General features: G+C 38.6%; 1 protein-coding gene across 1 annotated transcript; it reads right to left on the bottom strand.

The window, feature by feature from the left end:
- Window positions 1-312: 312 nt before the first annotated feature.
- FBXL3 (F-box and leucine rich repeat protein 3) lies at window positions 313-20949 on the bottom strand. Its single transcript, XM_053563437.1, has 5 exons — window positions 20577-20949; window positions 15673-16021; window positions 12349-12471; window positions 8343-8514; window positions 313-3136 (listed from the first exon to the last, which is right to left on the bottom strand). Exons 2-5 carry the CDS (start codon window positions 16018-16020, stop codon window positions 2493-2495), a joined length of 1287 nt encoding a protein of 428 aa, XP_053419412.1. The 5' UTR covers window position 16021; window positions 20577-20949; the 3' UTR covers window positions 313-2492.
- Window positions 20950-20997: the final 48 nt, after the last annotated feature.

Below are 20997 nucleotides of genomic sequence, written 5' to 3'. Positions count from 1 at the left end.
CATTTTGAAGGCAGAAATAACCCATTCCTTTTTAACTTAGTAAATTTTTGTATACAATTTTAAAAATAATTTTGTTTCATGAAAGATTTTTAATTTCCCATTTCTTTAGGCACCAGAGCTTATTTCAAGGATTAGATTCATGTGCCTAACCTTGTTATTTTCAAAAAAGCCAGCCTACCATAAAATATGGCTTAATATTAAGTATTGCAGTCTAATGTGGATTTGAAACTAAATCCATATTAAGGTTAACTAGCTTTAAAATCAAATAAGTATATATGTTTGGGTAGTTTTAAAGAATCATAACATACAATAGCATTAGTAACTTTTTATTCTCAAATTGATAAAAGCATTTAACATATACTTTACAGTATAAACAAAGTAAGTGCTATACATTTGCTTATAAAGTGACTTAAAAGCATTTCAAGCATTATATAATTCAATTTGTACAAAAAGTAAAATTTCAAATAAAGCTTTGGTTAGTAGAACTGATTATGTACTCTCAAATCCATTTTCCACAGTTATTCAAGGAAAAGAAAAAATCCCATTCACTACCCAGGTAATTCTCATACAATCAAAGCTTTTTACTATTTACAAAGGGGAACTATTATAATAATTGCTTTTAATTTTCAGGTCAGCATCAGCCTTTTTTCTTCTAATATGTGGCTGCAGGTTAAAATACCATCACTTTTGAAAAACATAAATTATGTAGAAAATCATTTTTTACTTTATTTTTAGGAAGGTCATCTATTTTAAAAATAGATTAGATCTGTAAGATTGTTAGCTTCCATAACTACTGAGATACTTTTTAAAAGTCATACTACTGAAGAGAGCCAATCAAGCACTGATACATTCCACTGGGGGTAAATCACTTCCTGTATGAGGATATTATCTACTAGCACTAGTGCCCCAAATCAGAGTTTACGTAATACCTAAAAAAAAATAAATGTACCCCAAACTTAACATCTTTACAGACTCTACAATATATGGATTACCTTTATTCATGTGAAAGTAATATGTTACCTAACTTAATATATCAGTTTAACCAAATTAACAATCACAGAACTGTAGACATTTTACTATTAAAATTTTCCAGTTTACTGAGCAATATTCACTCAAAAAATGATTATGAACTTAAATATTTTCCTCTTTTAAATTTACTGTTTATGCTGAACTGTACAGTGGTGCTCCTTTTATGGTTTCTTAAAATTCTACTTATATAACAATATAAAATTCTGAAATGGAAAATGAGCCATCACTAAAATTTACTAGAGACTAATATTCTTTTATGGAAACATAACATTTTTGTGCTCTATAATTATTTTAATTTGGCTTTTTTAAATAGAAAAGCTTTTCATTTTGATTATTGTTTAATACTTCAAAACTAGTTTAAACAAAGATAAACAAAACCAAGGAGAACTATTAAAGCATTCCTTACTTTACATACAATGCCTCAAGTATCACATACATAGTAACATATCACAAAAAAGAATTTATATGGTTTAGCAGATTACAGAGCAAACCTAAACATTTATACAAAGCTAAACACTGCCTCCCTTCTATTCCATTTATTGTCTTTTAATTTGATCTTGGCTCTGTGTTACCCTTCTACAATAACCACTGTGTGACATCTTATCAATTAGTTCTAAGTATTCCAATTACTTACAGGTATATACCTCTTTTTCTTTAAACTGCTATGTAACATTTGAGAACATTCATCCAATCTTTTTCATTAGGTACGATACACCCTACATTATTCTCCTGAAATACTCACTTTCCTGAGCTATATTAAACACCTTATAACAGGTGTATATATAACTGAAGACCCTAAAATGTCAAGTTTACATTTTAAAAAATGCATAGAGAACATTTCAGAAAACCTATTCGTACTTATTTCTTGGATATTATAATATGGAGGTTTTGTTTCCTTCAGACTATAAACTACTTAATCTTTTTTTTTTTTTTGTAGAGACAGAGTCTCACTTTATGGCCCTCGGTAGAGTGCCGTGGCCTCACACAGCTCACAGCAACCTCCAACTCCTGGGCTTAAGCGATTCTCTTGCCTCAGCCTCCCGAGTAGCTGGGACTACAGGCACCCACCACAACGCCCGGCTATTTTTTGGTTGCAGTTTGGCCGGGGCCGGGTTTGAACCCGCCACCCTCGGTATATGGGGCCGGCGCCTTACCGACTGAGCCACAGGCGCCGCCCATAAACTACTTAATCTTTATATCTGGTTATTACTTTCACATCTGAACTACATTTTAAAAAAAATTTCAGAGATTTGATTGCTATTAAGCTAAAGAAACAAATGGAGTTTTCTAATCCAAAATTATTTGTGGGTCTTCCAGTAAACAACCCTTATGTACTTGCAGAAAGTATCAAATTTCTGTGCCACAAAATAGAATTATGTAAGAACTATAGCAAGTAAATTGTTATTATAATACATTTGCCTGAAGTGAAGGTGCAATTCATCATGCCCTTCATCATGCAGTCTTTACCAGGTGGGCATCATGTCTGGAAACCACACCCTACCAAGGTGCTTAGACACTTCCCAGTGTATCTGCTCCAAACTATACTTTTGGTCAGGAATTAATACTTCTTCCATAATGGATAACTGAGACAGGCGGCCACCGCACATCTTCACAAACTCAACAAAGGCACTACATGAGACTTCACATTCCCCTAGTCCAATAGCTGACAAATTTTTGCAACGTTCTGCAATGCGAATTAACTCTTCGTCGAGTGGCCGTAATCCATTAGCACACACTACTAATTCAACTAGTCTAGGGCATGTCATTCCAACACGGCCAAGTACATCTTTGCTTACTGATCTCCCAAAGTAAAGATGGGTAGCAGGTATTTCGTAACGAAAAAATGGGTCAAATTCCTCTTCATATAAAAAAAAATACATCACTAAGTTCACTTTGGGTGAATGTCTGATGAAAGCATCCCAGCTGCTCTTCTGAATAGTATGGAAGTGTGTCTGTCCAGGATTCTCACTGACTATATCAATGCGCAAATGTTCTAATCGAACATGTTTCTCAGAAGACAAAGCAAGTAGTAATTCATCGCTTAGTAAGTGGTAGTTCAGGGCTAGTTCTCGTAAGCCATGACACTGATCAGCCACACAAAGGATACCTTGAAAGAAAGAAAGAAAAAACTATTTACAAATTTTTGTACAAATTCATCTGCTTCAAAATTCAAGTTCATATGCTGTTTTATGGCAGACTTATGTGTAAAAATTAAAAAGTTCACGTCCCACAAAACTTTGCCATATTTCCCTTACCACAAAAATATACTATTTAATGTTTATTTACATGAATTAGAAGGAAAGTCACACTTTAAACTACCAATTTTTTCTATAAGAAAATGGAACCAATTCTAATACCTCAAAAAGAAAGCCCATTTATCAACTCCCCAAATTATAAATTATTAACTAAATCTGTCATTTTAGAAATACACCATTACTAAGTAAGGTTTATGCCAGTTATGTGCAGTGCCATATTTTTTTTTAAATTACTAATACTAAACATACAGGTTAAGCAAGAAAAATTACATGATCACTATCACAGAGACTGAAGGACATTTTCTGAAATTCAAAACCTAATCCTGGAAACATGACAAGACATAATCATATAAAACTATGATTTCTGTAACTAAATAAAACATTTACAGAATAAAGATTTCCATCAAATGATCAGAATCTAACTGCCAATAGTATATAAGCAGCTTATCAAATTTCTAAGAAAACATACCAAGATATCTATGATTAGATAAATAAATCAAAGATAACCATCAAATTCACATTAATGGAAATATGCATACCTTATGACTCTGGAAACTCTAACACACCCAGAAAGCAGTTCCTTAAGTAGTTCCCTATACTTAAGGCATCATGCCCTAAGTAAAACTATCACCTTAGTAAAGATGACTTTACCAAAGGTCAAGATTTGATCTCAGAAGTAGCCTTCCTTAAAGTTTAATTCTGCCCCAAAGAGGCATCTATATAATACCTGATAAATAACTCACTCAATCCATTTCTTAGAAACAGGGATAGGAACAAAACATACATCAAACTTTCTTGCAAATATGCAAAAAAAAAAAAAATCTAGAAAACTAGATATTGTTTTATATTTTGAAGTAGAGGCAAGCTAGCTAAAGACAGCAATGCTACAATGCAAACACAGGCTAAGTGACTCTTAAGTTCATGCACTTAATTACTGCTTAAATGAAAAGACAGAGACCACCAGTGAGCCAAAGCTTTCCAGCAGTGAAAGAAGACAGGCAATCAAATCAGAAACTGAATCACGAGTCACCAGAAGGAATAATGGACGTCTGTGTTTCACTACTTAGCCACCACAAAGTTTCTGTCCTCCACAAGGTATGTATGTACTTTGAAACAAGATCTGATCACTCAAGGTAACCTAAGCACATCTCTGTTCTTTGCAGTCTCAAAAAGTTCAGTATGAAAAAGGAAGCAAACCCCATGGGAAATGGTAACCAAAGATGCAAATAAAAGAAACTTGGAGATATTTAATAACTACTAAAGGAGGGCGGCACCTATGGCTCAGTCGGTAAGGCGCCGGCCCCATATACCGAGGGTGGCAGGTTCAAACCCGGCCCCGGCCAAACTGCAACCAAAATATAGCCGGGCGTTGTGGCAGGCGCCTGTAGTCCCAGCTACTCGGGAGGCTGAGGCAAGAGAATCGCTTAAGCCCAGGAGTTGGAGGTTGCTGTGAGCTGTGTGAGGCTACGGCACTCTACCGAGGGCCATAAAGTGAGACTCTGTCTCTACAAAAACAAACAAACAAATAACTACTAAAGGAGTTCTAACAAGCATAATTTTAAAATAGGTCCCCAAGATTCCATGCCATAATGCCTGGCATCTGTGAATGCAATATCTCACCCATGATTATATTTGCATAGCTGGCCACATAAGAAATTACCTAGGTGATCTTAAGCTAATCACACAGACCCTTTAAAAGCAGTTTTCACTGGCTGGCTGCAGAAGAGGAAGTCAAAGAGATTCAAAATCCAAGTAGGGCCCAATAAGTTGTTGCTAGCTGTAAGATGGAGGGTGCCAAAAATGGATGAGGACAAGAAAGAAAAGAATGTAGGCAACCACTAAGAGCAGAAAGAGACCTTGAAGTAGCTTCTTGCTGAAAGCCAATATGGAAATGGAATGTCAGTCCTACAACCACTAAGAAAATGAATTCAGAAGCATGAATCCTATGTACTCAATTTTGATATGAGGACAATTAATGACAATTAAGGTTATGGGGGGGGAGGAAAAGCAGAAAGAGGGACAGAGGGAGGGGGGGTGGAGCCTGGTGTGTGTCACACTTTATGGGGGCAAGACATGATTGCAAGAGGGACTTTACCTAACAATTGCAATCAGTGTAACCTGGCTTATTGTACCCTCAATGAATCCCCAACAATTAAAAAAAAAAAAAAAAGAAAGAAAATGAATTCAGCCAACGAACTGAATAAATGTGAAAGTAGATTCTTCTCTAGAGCCTCCAGATAAAAGCTCTGCTTACCTGACACCTTGATGTCAGCGTTTTAAGGCCCTAAGCAGAGAAGTCATTTGAGCCACACCTACAGCTCTAACCTACAGAACTGCAGAACTAATAACAGGTGTTGGTATAAGCAGCTACTTGTACTCTGTTAGTTACGCAGCAATATATGTATTTCCTGTGTGAACAGCCTGACATGGAAACATTCCAAAAACTGAAGGAGCTCAAAACAACAGTATGCAAGTAAGAGAATAAAAAGGGATCACGCCCAATACATAGGCAAGGGTCAGGTTATACTGGATCTTGAAGCGTAACAAGTCTGACTGTTCTCTTAAGCATAGTTTTAAAGGAAACTCACATTACTCTGGCTATAACACGGAAATCAGATTACTGAAGAGCAAAGCTCCAGATGAGGAAATCAGTTAAGAGGGTACTGCCCAAAGATTATGGTGTTAGGACAGAGATGGAGAAAGAAGAGATGCAAGGCAAATTTTGGTGATGCAGTGGCCAGACGTGGGAGTCTGAAGGGGATGTAGAAAGAGTGGGTAAGAGGAAACATGGATATCTGTCAGGTGTCTCAACAAAATGGAGGTGTCATCCACTAAGAGAGTAAAAAGGGAGACCAAGAGATTTGGAAGAAGAGAAGGGAGGTTCTTTAGTCTGAAGTAAATACTCTGCAGCACTGGGTCACTCACCAGTGGAGTTCCAGAGACATCAAAAGGAGGAAGTAGTAACATCCAGAACATACCTGAAGCCATAGAATATAACATAGAAATTACCAGAATTTACAGAGAACAACAAACACAGCCAGAATAGAACACAGTGAAACACCAAAGTTTAAAGAACGAAGAGAGAAACCAGCAAAAGATACAGAGTCAGGAACAACCAGAGAGGAAGGAGGAAAATCAGGGGTGTGCTATCAAGAGCAACAGCCACTAGTGTCGAATGGTGCCTGGAGGTCCAGTTATAACTAACATATGCAACAGAAAAAGTTTGAGGACATGTTCAGCAAAGAAAGTAGGATAGAAATTGCCTAAAATTTCAAATTAGAAAAAGAAACTGTCCAAATATGCAAAATATATGTAAAAAATATGTAACTATGTTAAATTTTCAATTAAAATCTTCTGTGGTCATACTCTCCAATTATATAGTATTCAAAGTATTCTTTCTCTTCCCTTCTTTTTCTGAACAACTAGTCCAAAAGTCATTAAGTGGGACCAACCAAGCTTATACTATCAGAACTGAGGTATATATTTAATAAAAATAAATGAACATTGGATATGACAGGATAAAAAGAATAAGCAGCTCACAGTTTCACAGAGAAACCAAAGTCCCAAGGCTCTCAAACAGTGTGGCAAATGCTATCAATTGTGTTCAGAATGCTATAGAAATACTCAAGTGGGGGTGGGGGGGTCTAAACCAGAAAGGAAGAGGGCTATCAAAATAGATACCTGAACTGAATTCTGCAGCCTGAGCTAGGGTTAGATGAAGAAATTTTTAAAATTCACAAAGTATTCCATAGGGTACAGTGTGTTAACATACACAAAGGTAAAAACTGGCATTCCATAGGGCTCAAGTGAAAGTTACCTATGAGTAAACAGCAAAACAAGATTAAAGAGATAGGTAGAGGTCAAGATACAAAGGACCTTGTACACGAGGAAGCCAGGAAGCATGGACCTGACTTTCACAGCAGACCAATACAGTAAGTAAAACTTGATTAGAGTCACACAGGAAGTAACTGCCAAAAGCAATTCTTAACTTCTACTTTGTAAGACCTACAATGATAATCTGTGAGTGGCAGAGAAGGCTAAGAAAACACAACAGTAAACCGAGCCATTCCTGTTACCAAGACCCTCCTTGTGGGAGATTCCAGAGAATAAACAAGCAATTTCCATCCCAGAGGGAACAATGTCCTTGGGGGAATGCCAGATTTTAGTTATGGCAAGAAGGCAGGAAGTGTTGTGTAAAGAAATTAAAGATTTAACATTGTCTCTTAAAGAACAGGGTTCCCAAATAACACAGCTAAAGGACTGGCAAAGATGTCATAGTGGCAGGAGTCACGAATGAAGCAGCATAAGAGTAACATGAAATTGGTGTTTATAATTATTTCTCAGTTCAAATAATCTGGAATTTAAATAATTTCACAATGAATTATGTAGTAATGCTCAGAAAATTCTATATAAGAGAAGATAGAAAGAGCTTTCATCATGCTATCGCCAATTTGATGGGCTCTCAGCTCCAAAATTCAACTTTAGGAACAGCATTATCTTGCAAAATGTAATGCAACCACTTAAGTACAATTTTTCTCCCTCTACATAGTGAAAAACAAAACAATTGTGTAACTGCTCTAACTCAAAACCTAGCCTCTTAGCTCAACTACAATTAGAGAAAATTCTATTTTATCTGAAAGACACCTCAGACTGTCCCTTCCTTTCTTTTCCCATTTATTCATTTTCTAGCACATGCTGTATACAAATTGCTAAAAAAAAAGATTCGAAAATAAGTGGAAAGTTGGGCGGCACCTGCGGCTCAAGGAGTAGGGCGCCGGTCCCATATGCCGGAGGTGGTGGGTTCAAACCCAGTCCCGGCCAAAACAAAAAAAAAAAAAAAAAAAAGAAAATAAGTGGAAAGTCAGTTGTCTAGGCTAGTAACACCACTATTCTATTGTATTACTACATTAAAAATATTTTTATGCAAAAGAGATGAAATCGTCATATTATCCCAACTTCAAGGTTAATGAACATAGTTTTTTAAATTTCATGAACATATCAATACATTTCATTAAAATGTGTCTGGCAGAAACTACCCCACCCCCCCACACAATATACCTGCTGGAGAGACGTGAGGACAGCTGCTCATTTTCAGCAGTTTAAGTGTATCGCTATTGTTGGCCACTAGTACTTTCAGGGAAGGATCATCTACTGGAGTATCATCTATCTTAAGCGAGGACAGGGATTTGGAGTTTACAAACACGACTGTTAGTGCAGAGATAAAGTGAGACTGAAAAGCAAAAAGGGAAAGAAAAACGACTTTCAATTTTTAGAAATGAGAATTGAGGGATTTCCATATAATACCCTGATGATGTATTTCTTAACAGTCCCAGGGATAGCACCCCTTCACTCTATTGAGAATATGCTAAAAAGGAGTGACTATCTGCTATCTTTGAGAAGAGCCTTTTTACCTGTGGAAGAAAAAAGGATTTCAAACTATTTCAAACCTCAGGATAACTGGCCCTAAATCACAATAACTGTTGGCAAGTAAAAACAGAAATTCTGGAACCCAGGATAAGAACACCTCTCAGACACTTCATGTCATCACATCTGGAAACCCTATTCTAGTATTCTGCTAACAATGAACTGCATTTTTTATTTGCCAGTTATGACTATTAAAATAGTAATAACTATATATACAATCATTAAAACTTAATGTAACAATCAAAAGCTATGGAAGGCTCACTTGGAACATAGAAGCTTATACAAAATTTGATTCTAAAATAATCAAAATCATACTTAAATAGGATTCCAAATTTAAAACCCCCAAATACATTGCATTATCTACAATATTTTTAATTTTCTATTTTAATGTACTTTCTGAACAGATGTACTAACAAATATCATTCAATTTATCAAACACATATAAGCATCTGTTAGAGACAGAATCTGTCCTAAAGGAACCTCTACAGAAAAACAGGAATTAGGCCTCAGAGCCGGTAGCTCTGAGGAGCTGGCAGGTTCGAATCCAGCACAGGCCTGCCAAACAACAATGACAACTGCAACAAAAAAATAGCCAGGCATTGTGGTGGGTGCCTGAAGTCCCAGCTACGTGAGAGGCTGAGGCAAGAGAATTGCTTAAGCCCTAGAGTTTGAGTTTGCTGTGAGCTGTGACACTACAGCACTCTATAGAGGGCTACATAGTGAGATTGTTTCCAAAAAAAAAAAAAAGGAAGAAAGAAAGAAAAAGAAAAACAGGAATTAAAGCAAGTTCAAAGTATGTAACTCTGAATCACGGCTAAAAGGCTATAACCAATGGGCAAAGAATCCAGAGTAAAAAAAAAAAAAAGAAAGAAAGAAAGAAAAAGCTAATATGGGGCGGCGCCTGTGGCTCAGTGAGTAGGGCACCGGCCCCATATGCCGAGGGTGGCGGGTTCAAACCCAGCCCCTGCCAAACTGCAACAAAAAAATAGCTGGGTGCTGTGGCGGGCACCTGTAGTCCCAGCTACTCGGGAGGCTGAGGCAAGAGAATCGCTTAAGCCCAGGAGCTGGAGGTTGCTGTGAGCTGTGTGATGCCCCGGCACTCTACCAAGGGGCATAAAGTGAGACTCTGTCTCTACAAAAAAAAAAAGAAAAAGCTAATATGTGCTTCAACACATTCCTTTATATAACCAATTTTGCTCTCTCTTCTTAGCTTTATAACTTCTCTAAAGCAGTGAAAAAGGACGAAGGCAGGCTAACAGCCAAGAAAATGTAACGAAGCATTACTTTTTCCCCACTGCGTTTAAGTAACTGGTTAACCACTTAAATTTTGATTAACTATTTACCTACTTAGATGATGATAATATCTTTTATCTAATATTTTCATATCAAATTCAATTATATTTTGTACAATCACATTTCTTCACTAGTATGCGCATGATTGCATCACCAACTTCTTTCCCCATTTCTCCAATTTAACTCTAGTCAAATAGATTTCTTCTATGTTCTCTTTGGTTCTCTTAGGATTTCTACAATATAGTAACACCCTATTTTAATTTTCTACAAGACATGAAAAGAAAACAATATACGCATCCTTGACCCATTTAGTAAAAGAAGCCATCCTAGCTGCATCAATATTTCCCAATTAGTACTAGATATGACCTACTAATAACCCTCAGCCATAAAAAAGGAAATTAAATTGCATCCAACTTATCTTTTAATGTGATACATATACACAGTATGTGTGAATAAGTACATTTGTTTTAACTATGGTAGATATATTGAAAATTCAATTCAGAACATTTCATTCACGTATGAAGCTTGAGGAAGGTACCACTCTGTGTAACTCAATGTTTCTTAGAGCAAGGTCCCTGAACGATCTAAATCAGAATCACCCGGACTGCTTGCAGGATGGGAAGACTTGTAATTAACCCAAATATGGAATAGGAATCCAAAATTTAGACTGCTCTTTAGATGATTTTTATGCACATGAAGTCTAAGAACTACTATGATCTAACTTGTATACTTAGAATCTTAAAATACTAAAATGAACAGATTCTTTTGCCCATTTCCTTTATTTTACATGTAAGAAAAACATTTTACCTTGAAATTTAAACATTTAACGAAATGCTTTAAAAATCAACTAAGACTTTGAAATTAACTGGTGATACACTGGATACTAATATTCCACTGAAACAACTACATGAGCTATAATATATACTTATTATAATGATATATGTTATTATATATTATAATATATATATAATTATCCTAGTAAATTAAAATATTAGGTATTTATTTCTTTTCTATTTGTTTTTTATGCCACCCTCTGTAGAGTGCTATGGCATCACAACACACAGTAACCTCAAACTCTTCAGCTTAAGCGATTCTCTTGCCTCAGCCTCCCAAGCAGCTGGGCCTATAGGCGCCTGCCACAACCCCGGCTACTTTTTGTTGCAGTTGCCATTGTTGTTTAGCTGGCCTGGGCCAGGTTCGAACCCACCAGCCTCGGTGTATGTGGCCGATGTTGTAACCACTGTGCGATGGGTGTTTAAAAGGATATCTGTGTTTTAGTTTCAGTGTTGCTGGGTATTAACCTACTGATACCTATTAGCTAACTCAGTCAGGGGCCTTTATCAGTTGCCTTTCTAAAAATGCATCCTTATTTTTGTATTGTATGAAAAGACGCTTTAATTATCTGCAGGATCATGTTAGATCATATTATATGAACACAAGGTTAATTATTCACCAAAAAGTCTTTAAATAAAATCTGTAAGTTAATCTAAACTACTGATACTAACTTTGCTCAAGAAATTTTTATAGGACACTTGCCAGAAAATTTTCTAAGTACTCTATAATCCTCTACAAATTCATTTACCCTTTAACTCTGTACCAACAAAGAAGTTTAAGATTATAATAAAAAAAAAAAAAAGAAAGAAAAGAAAAGAAAAGCTAGCCTCGGTACTTGTGGCTCAAGCACCAGCCATATACACCTGAGCTGGCGGGTTCGAATCCAGCCTGGGCCCACCAAACAACAATGACGGCTACAACCAAAAATAGCTGGGGTGGCGCCTGTGGCTCAAAAGAGTAGGGCACCAGCCCCATATGCCCGAGGTGGCAGGTTCAAACCCAGCCCCAGCCAAAAAAAAAAAAGAAAGAAAGAAAAAAAGAAAAGCTAGCCAGGCATGGTAGCCCATGTCTATAATCCCAGAGACTCAGGAGGCCAAGGTGGAAGGATCACTTGAGTCCAAGAGTTCAAGACCAGCCTGGGCAACACAGCAAGACTTTGTCTTTACAATAATTTTAAAAATCAGCTTGGCATGGTGGCATGCTCCTGTAGTACTAGCTACTTGGGAAGTTGAAGCAGGACGATTGCTTGTGCCCAGACATTCAAGGATACAGTGAGCTATGACTGTGCCACAGAGCTCCAGCCTAGGCGACAGCAAGACCATCTCAACCCCCCAAAATGGGGAAATACAATAAAAAAGGCTTAAAATACTGTACCATCAACGTTCTAAACAGTTAGTTTCCATTATGTTTATACACTACTTTCTTACACTCTGTCAATACCAAAAAAAAAAAAAAAAAAAAAGGCAGGATTTCACTGGATATCTTAGTAATGCATAATAAAATCAGCAGATACCTTTGGTAAATCCATAAAGCTTGGTCGGGCAGTTGAAATAAGTCCAAGTGTTTTTAAAGAGCAGTTCACAAGTTGTGATAATATATCACAAGCTGCTTCAGCTGATTCCTTACTGCTGTCCACCTTAGAAAAGAAAACATCATTTACCCGCGCACATATTTCCATCTCTGGGCATATCCTAATTTTATAAAGGCAAGAAATATAATTATTAGTTTATTTCACCATAATTGAAAGAATATTCTTTCAATCATCACGTGCCCTCATCTACAACTACAGCCTTTTCTGAATCTCTGAAAAAGTATAAGGGCAATTGTCATGACAGCTTTCATTACATTAAGATACATATTTAATATTAAAAGCTTTTGTATTGATTTATTCCAAAATGACTGTATAAAGTAAGTAAATAAATTTATAGTCTTTGAAACATAATTACATATTTGGTAGTGGATCAGGTAATACAGGGTGGCCATAAAGTTCTGAACTGCACACTAACTTTATGGTCACCCTGTATTTGTAAATATATTTTCTATAGTACACGTTTCAAGACACTGAAAACTGAGTAATTATTTACTCAGAAAGTTCAGGTGAATCATAACCTGGGATTCATCACTAATGTTAGTAATGCAAAGATGAATGTGAAGTAAAATGAGAAAATCCAACCAGTAAGGCATGAAAATCTGAACCAAATAAGAGTTATATTCTTTAGCACAGACATGTTCTAGGGGGAAGATAATTTGGCCAAACTACTCCCAATGGTTTAAGGAGGCCTTCTATCAAAGAATCTTAGAATAGTTAAAAGTAACATTGTCACGTAACTTTCAAATTCACGTAAAATTATTTTTTTTATTTTTTTATTTTTTTATTTTCGTAGAGACAGAGTCTCACTTTATGCCCCTTGGTAGAGTGCCGTGGCCTCACACAGCTCACAGCAACCTCCAGCTCCTGGGCTTAAGCGATTCTCTTGCCTCAGCCTCCCGAGTAGCTGGGACTACAGGTGCCCGCCACAACACCCGGCTATTTTTTTGTTGCAGTTTGGCAGGGGCTGGGCCTGAACCAGCCACCCTCGGCATATGGGGCCGGCGCCCCACTCACTGAGCCACAGGGGCACGTAAAATTATTTTATCCAAAAATGTTAATAGCTGGTTGTAAAACTTATACACTAATTTACATTATAGTTCCAGAACTGTTCATGATACATATGTATGACCAACAGCATCGGTATTACCTGTGAACTTGTTAGACATGCAAACTGTGGGGTGAGATTCAGTAATGTTTACAAATCCTCCAGATGATTCTGATACACACAGAAGAGAACCAACGTTCTTAAACCAGTGGTTCTAGAACCTTCCTAATGCTGCAATGTATTTTCATTGTTACAAAGGGGTCGCGACCCACAGATTGAGAACTGCTGTTGTAGACTAATAAATTCTGACTACAAGCCTCTCTGGCCTTTAGTCAGTGATGACTTTAACACCTGAATTGTGGCAGAGGGCTATAAAAGAATAAAAGCCCAATCTACTGGATGGAACTGGTCTTCAAGACCCATCAGATGAATGCATTACACTCATCCATTCATAGTATTTGCCATTAGAACACTCTTAGACAAGCAAAGGAAAACTGTTCAGTTTTCTTCCCTGGGGGTAAGGAATAAGAAATTCCCGGATTTTTATTTGTCTGATTCCCCCACCACTCTCTCAGCCTTGTCCCTGGTTAGGGTTACACATATAAGACATATAATTAAACTTGAATTTTTAAGTATTAATATGTCCCAAACATTACGTAGGCTGTATTACACTAAAAATAATTTGTTATCTGAAACTTAAATTTAACTAGGCATCCTATACTTTTATTTGCTAAACCTGATAACCCTATCTCCAGCAGCCTGATGCCTTTATGCATATTTCAAGAAGGCCACAATATCAACCATTCATTCCCTCACCAAGTCTCTCTCTTCCTTGGACACATAATGGGAGAGCAGGTTATCTCTACTTAAGAGGAAAGAACATTCTTGGGGGTCAGATGAGCCTTCAGTTATGGCAAGAAAACAAAATATCTATGTGTTGATATATAAATTTTAAAAATATTAAAATATAATCATTTCGTAATTTTTCCTATTTATAGCAACCTAGGTAAAGAACCACTACTTTATCTAGGCTTAACTTGGCCTTTTTAGTAAGCACCTTTCTGGTGCTTCAAAGATGCCTCCATATTCATTATTATTCTCAAACAAAACATGACAACCTTCTTTACTCGCACACACAAACCACTATAGTTTCTTAAACTAAGGACATTTCAAAAGTCACCCATTTCATTTACTGCATCACTCCATAATTTCCAATACCTCCCCTCCGGCAATAAAAAGAAACAGTGCTCTTTGGCATTCATCCTTGTACTCTTTCCTATTTCTCTCTAAATAAAACCTTATATGTAAAGTTTCCATGCCTCCTTTTTATTTGAAGGTCTCATATCAAAAAGCCATGAATAGGGCGGCGCCTGTGGCTTAGTGAGTAGGGCGCCAGCCCCATATACCAAGGGTAGCAGGTTCAAACCCGGTCCCGGGCCAAACTGCAATAAAAAATAGCCAGGTGTTGCGGCACCTGTAGTCCCAGCTACTCAGGAGGCTGAGGCAAGAGAATCACCTAAGCCCAAGAGCCGGAGGTTGCTGTGAGCTGTGACACCACAGTACTCTACCGAGTGTGGCAAAGTGAGACTCTGTCTCTAAAAAAAAACAAAAAAGGTCATGAATAAATAGTACTCAGAACCTGATAGAAATAGTAATTAAATATACTAAATTATAATCTCCCCAATTTTTATATCATACACTTCTTTTCTTCAAATTTGTTCATGATGATTCAAAGTAAGTAATAGCCTTGGTCAACAAGCTATTTTTATTTAGTGACTGCTTTTGCTCTTTTAAGAAATTATTAATAATTACAATGGAATAATTTAGCTCCACCAACTATCACAATATTTTGTGACAGTTTCTAAGGCATGCAGTAATTCTAAATTTTTAAGCTTGTTCCCTAAAAAGGCAAATTATAGGGTGTCACAAAGATTGCCATACATGCATACATAGGGAAAAGGAGAAATTGTAGCTAAATGTACCTGTATTAATAAAATATTCATTACAAAATTTTACAAAATATTTCTCTATGTGTTGATATATAAATTTTTAAAAATATTAAAATATAATCATTTCCTAATTTTTTCTATTTAGAGCAACCTTTGGGACACCCTGTATTTTAAAGGCATGAGAAGATACACTGGATTAGGACACAAAAGCCACTAAAAATTAGTCTGGTTTTAAAAGATTTAAAATATTACCTTGAAGCTGACATACTGTAGATGGTTTGAATGTCTTTTAATAATCTGTTTGATCAGTTCTGGATGTGTAGCTTTTAAATAAGATGTAGCTGGTTGATTCAGCTCAAATTCAAAACATCTCCACAAGTCAGGCATGTGAAATACCTGGTTCCAGTTACGGCAAACTTGTGAAGCATGAGCCCGGTCAAGTAGAGGCAAATACTTAAATATCTGGAGAATAATGTCCTGAAGCAGATTACCCCAATCACAAGTCTGAGAATGCTCATTTGTAGTCCTCAGTTTCTTGGATTTCTCCGCAGTATCTTCTTCTGATGAATCATGGTCACTATCCCTTCCTCCTCGTTTCATCCTATTCAGAAAAATGCATCATTTTTTTCATTCTACTTAAACACTGAATAGAAATAAATCCAAAATTCATACTTCAATCACTGAGATGGAGTATGTGTTTATATAAATAAGCAAATATAAGCTCAGGACCCTTAGCACAGTGGTTACAGCGCCAGCCACATACACGGAGGTCGGCGGGTTCAAATGCAGCCCGGGCCAGCTGAAACAACAATGACAACTGCAACAAAAAATAGCTGGGCCTGTGGTGGGTGCCTTTAGTCCCAGCTACTAGGGAGGCTGAGGCAAGAGAATCCCTTAAGCCCAAGAGTTTGAGGTTGCTGTGAGCTGTGATGCCACAGTATTCTACCAAGGACGACATAGTGGGTCTCTGTCTCAAAAAAAAAAGCAAATATGGTGACAGATTGCATCAATAATTCAAGGAGAATATCAAAACAAATTATAATGGAAAGTGATGATGAAGACCAACCATGATTTTAAACATTTACATTTATACTGTCCTAGTTGGGGGGGAAGTTAAACCAAGAAGTTCTATTTTATTTTATTTTTTTAAGAAGTTCTATTTTAGAAATTGAGTTCGACTAACACAAATGAATATAAAAGGGGGACACAGGGACGGCGCCTATGGCTCAGTCGATAGGGCGCCGGCCCCATATACCGAGGGTGGCAGGTTCAAACCTGGCCCCGGCTGAACTGCAACCAAAAAATAGCTGGGCATTGTGGCGGGCGCCTGTAGTCCCAGCTACTCAGGAGGCTGAGGCAAGAGAATCGCTTAAGCCCAGGAGTTGGAGGTTGATGTGAGCTGTGTGATGCCATGGCACTCTACCGAGGGCCATAAAGTGAGACTCTGTCTCTACCAAAAAAAAAAAAGGGGGGGGGGACACAGTGATACTTTCTAAACGTTTCTTAAAAATTACCTAAGGATGTGTGCCATATTTGAGTTCATGAATTCAAGGCAATCCAGGGTCCCAAGAACTTCCAGAGAGGATGTGAATTAAGTAGCCAACAGATCTTCCACACTGAATAGTTTATGTGTTACTGCCAGACATTTCCAACCTCTGCTTAAAGTAAGCATATCCACCCCTACTATGCATTGTTTGGTCTGCTTGGTCTGGAATGTGGTTTCTTCTTCAAACACATCACTTACTGGTATAATATTCTCCCCAAGTTGTATTTCAGACTTACACCTATGTGTTTATTCTATGTATTCTTAATGTCTTCATTCATCTCTTTAAAAGACAGTCTTTTTATGGCAAAATAGTATGTTTAAAGAGAATGGGCTCTGGAACCAGTCTCCTTGGGTTTGAATCCTCATGGGCTATGTGGCTTTGAGCAAAGTACTTGGACCTTTCTGTAATTCATTTTGCAAAGTGGGGATGCTAAGACCTAGGGTTCTTGTGAAGAATAAGATAAAGACTTTTGAAAAGACAGAGATGACTGCTGAACTCCAGTACAGGAAGGCATTCCCATATTAAAGATATTACAGTGCATGACACAGTAAAAACAGAGATCACCAACCAGAAGGCAAAGAATAAAATGAAGCATGTGTGTGAGAGAAAGTGAGAGCAAGCACACAATCCTGTGTCTGAGAAACACACACTGGAAGTAGATCCACCAAACTATAGTAACCAATGGTAGCTGGTGGATCACAGGTGATTCTGTTTTACGCATTGCTTTTATTGTCAATGCATTACTTTGTAATTGGATTATTTTTTAAGTCTTGTTTTGATTTGCTCCTTGGAACATAAGTATACAAAGCCCTAAACTAAGCGGGGTAACTGCAAGCCTCTCACTGGTATTCTTATTTAGAGCCTGTAATACTTTTGTTTCAAGAGAATAGTTCTGGCAGGGTAGTGGTCTGGACCTAAACTTCAGTTTATTGCCTTTCAAAAGGGTGGCATGTAGCTCCAACTCTCTTCTGGCACATCAGCATATAAGAATTTCTGATTTCTGTGAAGGGTGCAGGATGTGCACATGGATGACTATAAACCAAGTATGTCTCTGCAGACTTCATCCAGCTGATAGCAAAAACTAAGAGGACTGAGCCCTGGAGAGTAGAAACAGAACAGCAGCAGCCACTATACTTCCTGTCATGTAAGCCAGTCCAGGAACTCTTAACACACATGCAATAAACTATTCCTCATGGGTCCTACTTCCAACTAAGCGAATAAAGTGAGTAAAAGATGGATATCTTACTGAACAGGGGAAGAAAAAGGGAGAAAACAGAATGACAAAGGTGACTGCAAAGAGGGTAGTTTTAGGGAAGACTGCAACTTATGTGTGAATCTAAGACAAGATTTTTTTTAAATGTTTACAGAAAAAATAGTAGACTCTACAGTGTTATCTTTAATATACTTAAAAAAAAAACCTCTTATAATAATGTCACACCAGAGGTTAAGATAACATTGTCATTATGACCCACTTTTCTACTTTAACTTATCCTGAAGGCTTACCTTAATCTTAGCATATAATATTTGGGTCAAAGAACAAAGTGTTTGCTACCCAGGGCTTATAATTTCTCTTCTGACTACCTAGAACTACTCAGAATTTTGAGATACAAAGATTCAAGAAAGAATGAGACAGTCTTCATAATTTCTGCACCTTATTATAGAATGTTGATTGCCTGTTTCTGAAGAAAAGTCTTCTAAAACCAGAACTATTCAGTATAAAGATAGAATGATTCATCTTACTTTAGATTATATGGATATATAAACAAATATAAAATGTTAGCCTAATTTCCACAATCTTTGTTAGTATCTTGCTAGTTGTTACAATACAAATTTTCTTTTGTATAGTACATCCCTATTTTAAATAAAGTATAATTCGTTACTTTCCAAGGGGGGGGGGGGGCGGGGGGGAGTTGACAATTATTTTAAAAAGCATGCAAAATTAAGGTACAGTATGTCTTGACTTAGATATAAAAAGACTGTCTGATCAGCAAAATATGTTTGAAGCATTTACTAGTCTGAGTAGCTGAGTAAGTCTGCAAAGTGTCATATCTAATATAACTGTAATGTCATAATTAAAGCAACAGAAAAAATGTAAGGCCAAATTCCAATAAAGATGGCCTCTGTACTAACCTTCTTAATACATGAAAATAAAACATAAGAAGAATGGACACCTAATAATATTAAATGTCAATTTTTCCAAGTTGGTCTCATCTGTTCATGCAAAAATTTATGTGGCTTTCTGAAGTATTTTTTACTACATCTATTTACATATGAAGCTCTGCTGTATAAAAGTTAAAGCAATTCAGAGCACCTACCAGTCCGTAAATAATGTACACTGATGGACTTTACATCTCTTCACTTGTAGTCAAAGTGAAAACACCCCTTATATTCGAACAAAAGGAGTGCAAGTGCAGAAAAGCAAGGTGGACAATAAAGGTCAAGGAGACTTTCTAGAACACCAAAACCAGGCCCCTTCAGAGCTCTGATTAAGTTTAATTTCCTCCAGCTTCAGGCTCCAAATAATACAACTTAGGCCCCTAGAGCTTTCGGTGAAGAACTGATATTACTACAAAGTGCCAAAAGGCAAACTAAGGAGAAAAGACTAGCTGAGCAGCACAGGCTTTAGAGAGCTAACTTAACATCTCCATAAACTCTGACAGGAGCACTCAGATGAAGGGAGGAAGAGAACACTTAGCTGTGTGGCCCTCACTGTATTAGGCACTTTTACACGCACTAGACACGCAGTTAATTTTAAAACCTGTTTGTACTTAGCTCTTACAAAGGGATCAATTCTCAGACCTAAGTGGTAGGGAAAAGCATGGTGACGAAAATTAAGCCCAGCGGTCATATATAGATAACTGGGATGGCATTGATATAAACATCTCAGGGATAATAGAAACGAAGTAACACCTTTTTCACATTACTGATTCTGATTTAAGATCTGGGCCACTCAACTGGACAGCATGAGTAAAATCAGAGTAATAGCCCATCTCTCTCGCCTCTTAGATGAGAGGTGCAGATCATTCACTGAGCTGCTTCCTGACCGCTGCCTGCAACAGGCTGCTCACGCTGAAAGCGGACGCAAACCTGCTCTTCGCAAGTTGACCAAGTTTTCCACTTGGCTTCACAGCGGGGGTGGCCCCGCCCTCCAGCACCACCTCCAGGGATTGGCTTTCCCTGACAATTCTCAAATGCGCCCTGCCCTGGGCAGTTTGCTTTGACATCTTAGCGCCGCTCATTTCTCAAGCTACCAGTACGCGCGCTGCAGATGCCGGGAAAAAACTCACAGAGCGCAAGCCCCACGGTGCCTGTCACCAACTCCCGCGAAGAGTAATAAAGCCGGGCAAGGGCCGCGGCCACCTTCGGCCGCCGGTGTGGCGGGCCGGCTGCACGATGCAGCCGCACACGCACCACGCCTTGTTGACATGTTTTGAAGCTCTGCGGGGAAACGCCCCCAAGCAGGCTCCAAGGTCTGGTGCCGCGCCCCGCGTCCTGCCCGGCGCTCCCCCCGGCCGCCCGCGCCCCCAGGCCCGCCCACAAGCGCTCGGTCGACCCTCCCCGGCCCCGCCGAGGCAGCGGGGCGCCGCGGCCCGACCCCTCCGCCGTTACCTGCTGCCGGGGGCGGCTTCCCCCACACACCACCCCGTGCTCCGAGGACAGCGGTGGCGGCGGCTGGTCCCGCCGCTCTCACATGAGTCCCCCCAGGGCCCCGGCTCCGCGCTCCCGCCGCTGCGGCCCCCCGCGCTCCGCCCGCATCCGAGACGCTGGTCCCGCGGCGGGCGCCAACGCGGCTCCACCTTTGCGGCTTTGGCGGCCCAAGAAGAAGCCTTCCTTCCGTGTCCCGCGCCGTCCGCGTTCTGGTAGCGGGATTCAGATCTCCGCGAGAGACTTCCTCCACGAGCTGCGGCCACCGCCGATGCCCCCTGCGCTTCGGCCCAGACTCCCAAGTCCAAAATGGCGCCCAGGGCTTGCGGCCGCGCGCTTTCCTTGGCGCGTCTCCGCCCCAGGGGGCGGGGCGGGCCGCGCCCAG

Source organism: Nycticebus coucang, chromosome 15, assembly GCF_027406575.1.
Source record: "Nycticebus coucang isolate mNycCou1 chromosome 15, mNycCou1.pri, whole genome shotgun sequence".
NCBI classification, from domain to species: Eukaryota; Metazoa; Chordata; class Mammalia; order Primates; family Lorisidae; genus Nycticebus; species Nycticebus coucang.
Note: the sequence above shows the minus strand (reverse complement) of the source record. Positions and strands in the feature narration are given on the sequence as shown.

What these genes read in the sequence shown, in the direction of transcription:
- FBXL3 (XM_053563437.1), bottom strand. Translation starts at nt 16,020, where the DNA reads ATGAAACGAGGAGGAAGGGATAGTGACCATGATTCATCAGAAGAAGAT. An exon ending in TACAGTATGTCAGCTTCAAG is followed by an intron (nt 12,472 to 15,672) that starts GTAATATTTTAA and finishes TTCTTTTCTAAG; the next exon opens with GTGGACAGCAGTAAGGAATC. An exon ending in GCTTTATGGATTTACCAAAG is followed by an intron (nt 8,515 to 12,348) that starts GTATCTGCTGAT and finishes TTTGCTTTTCAG; the next exon opens with TCTCACTTTATCTCTGCACT.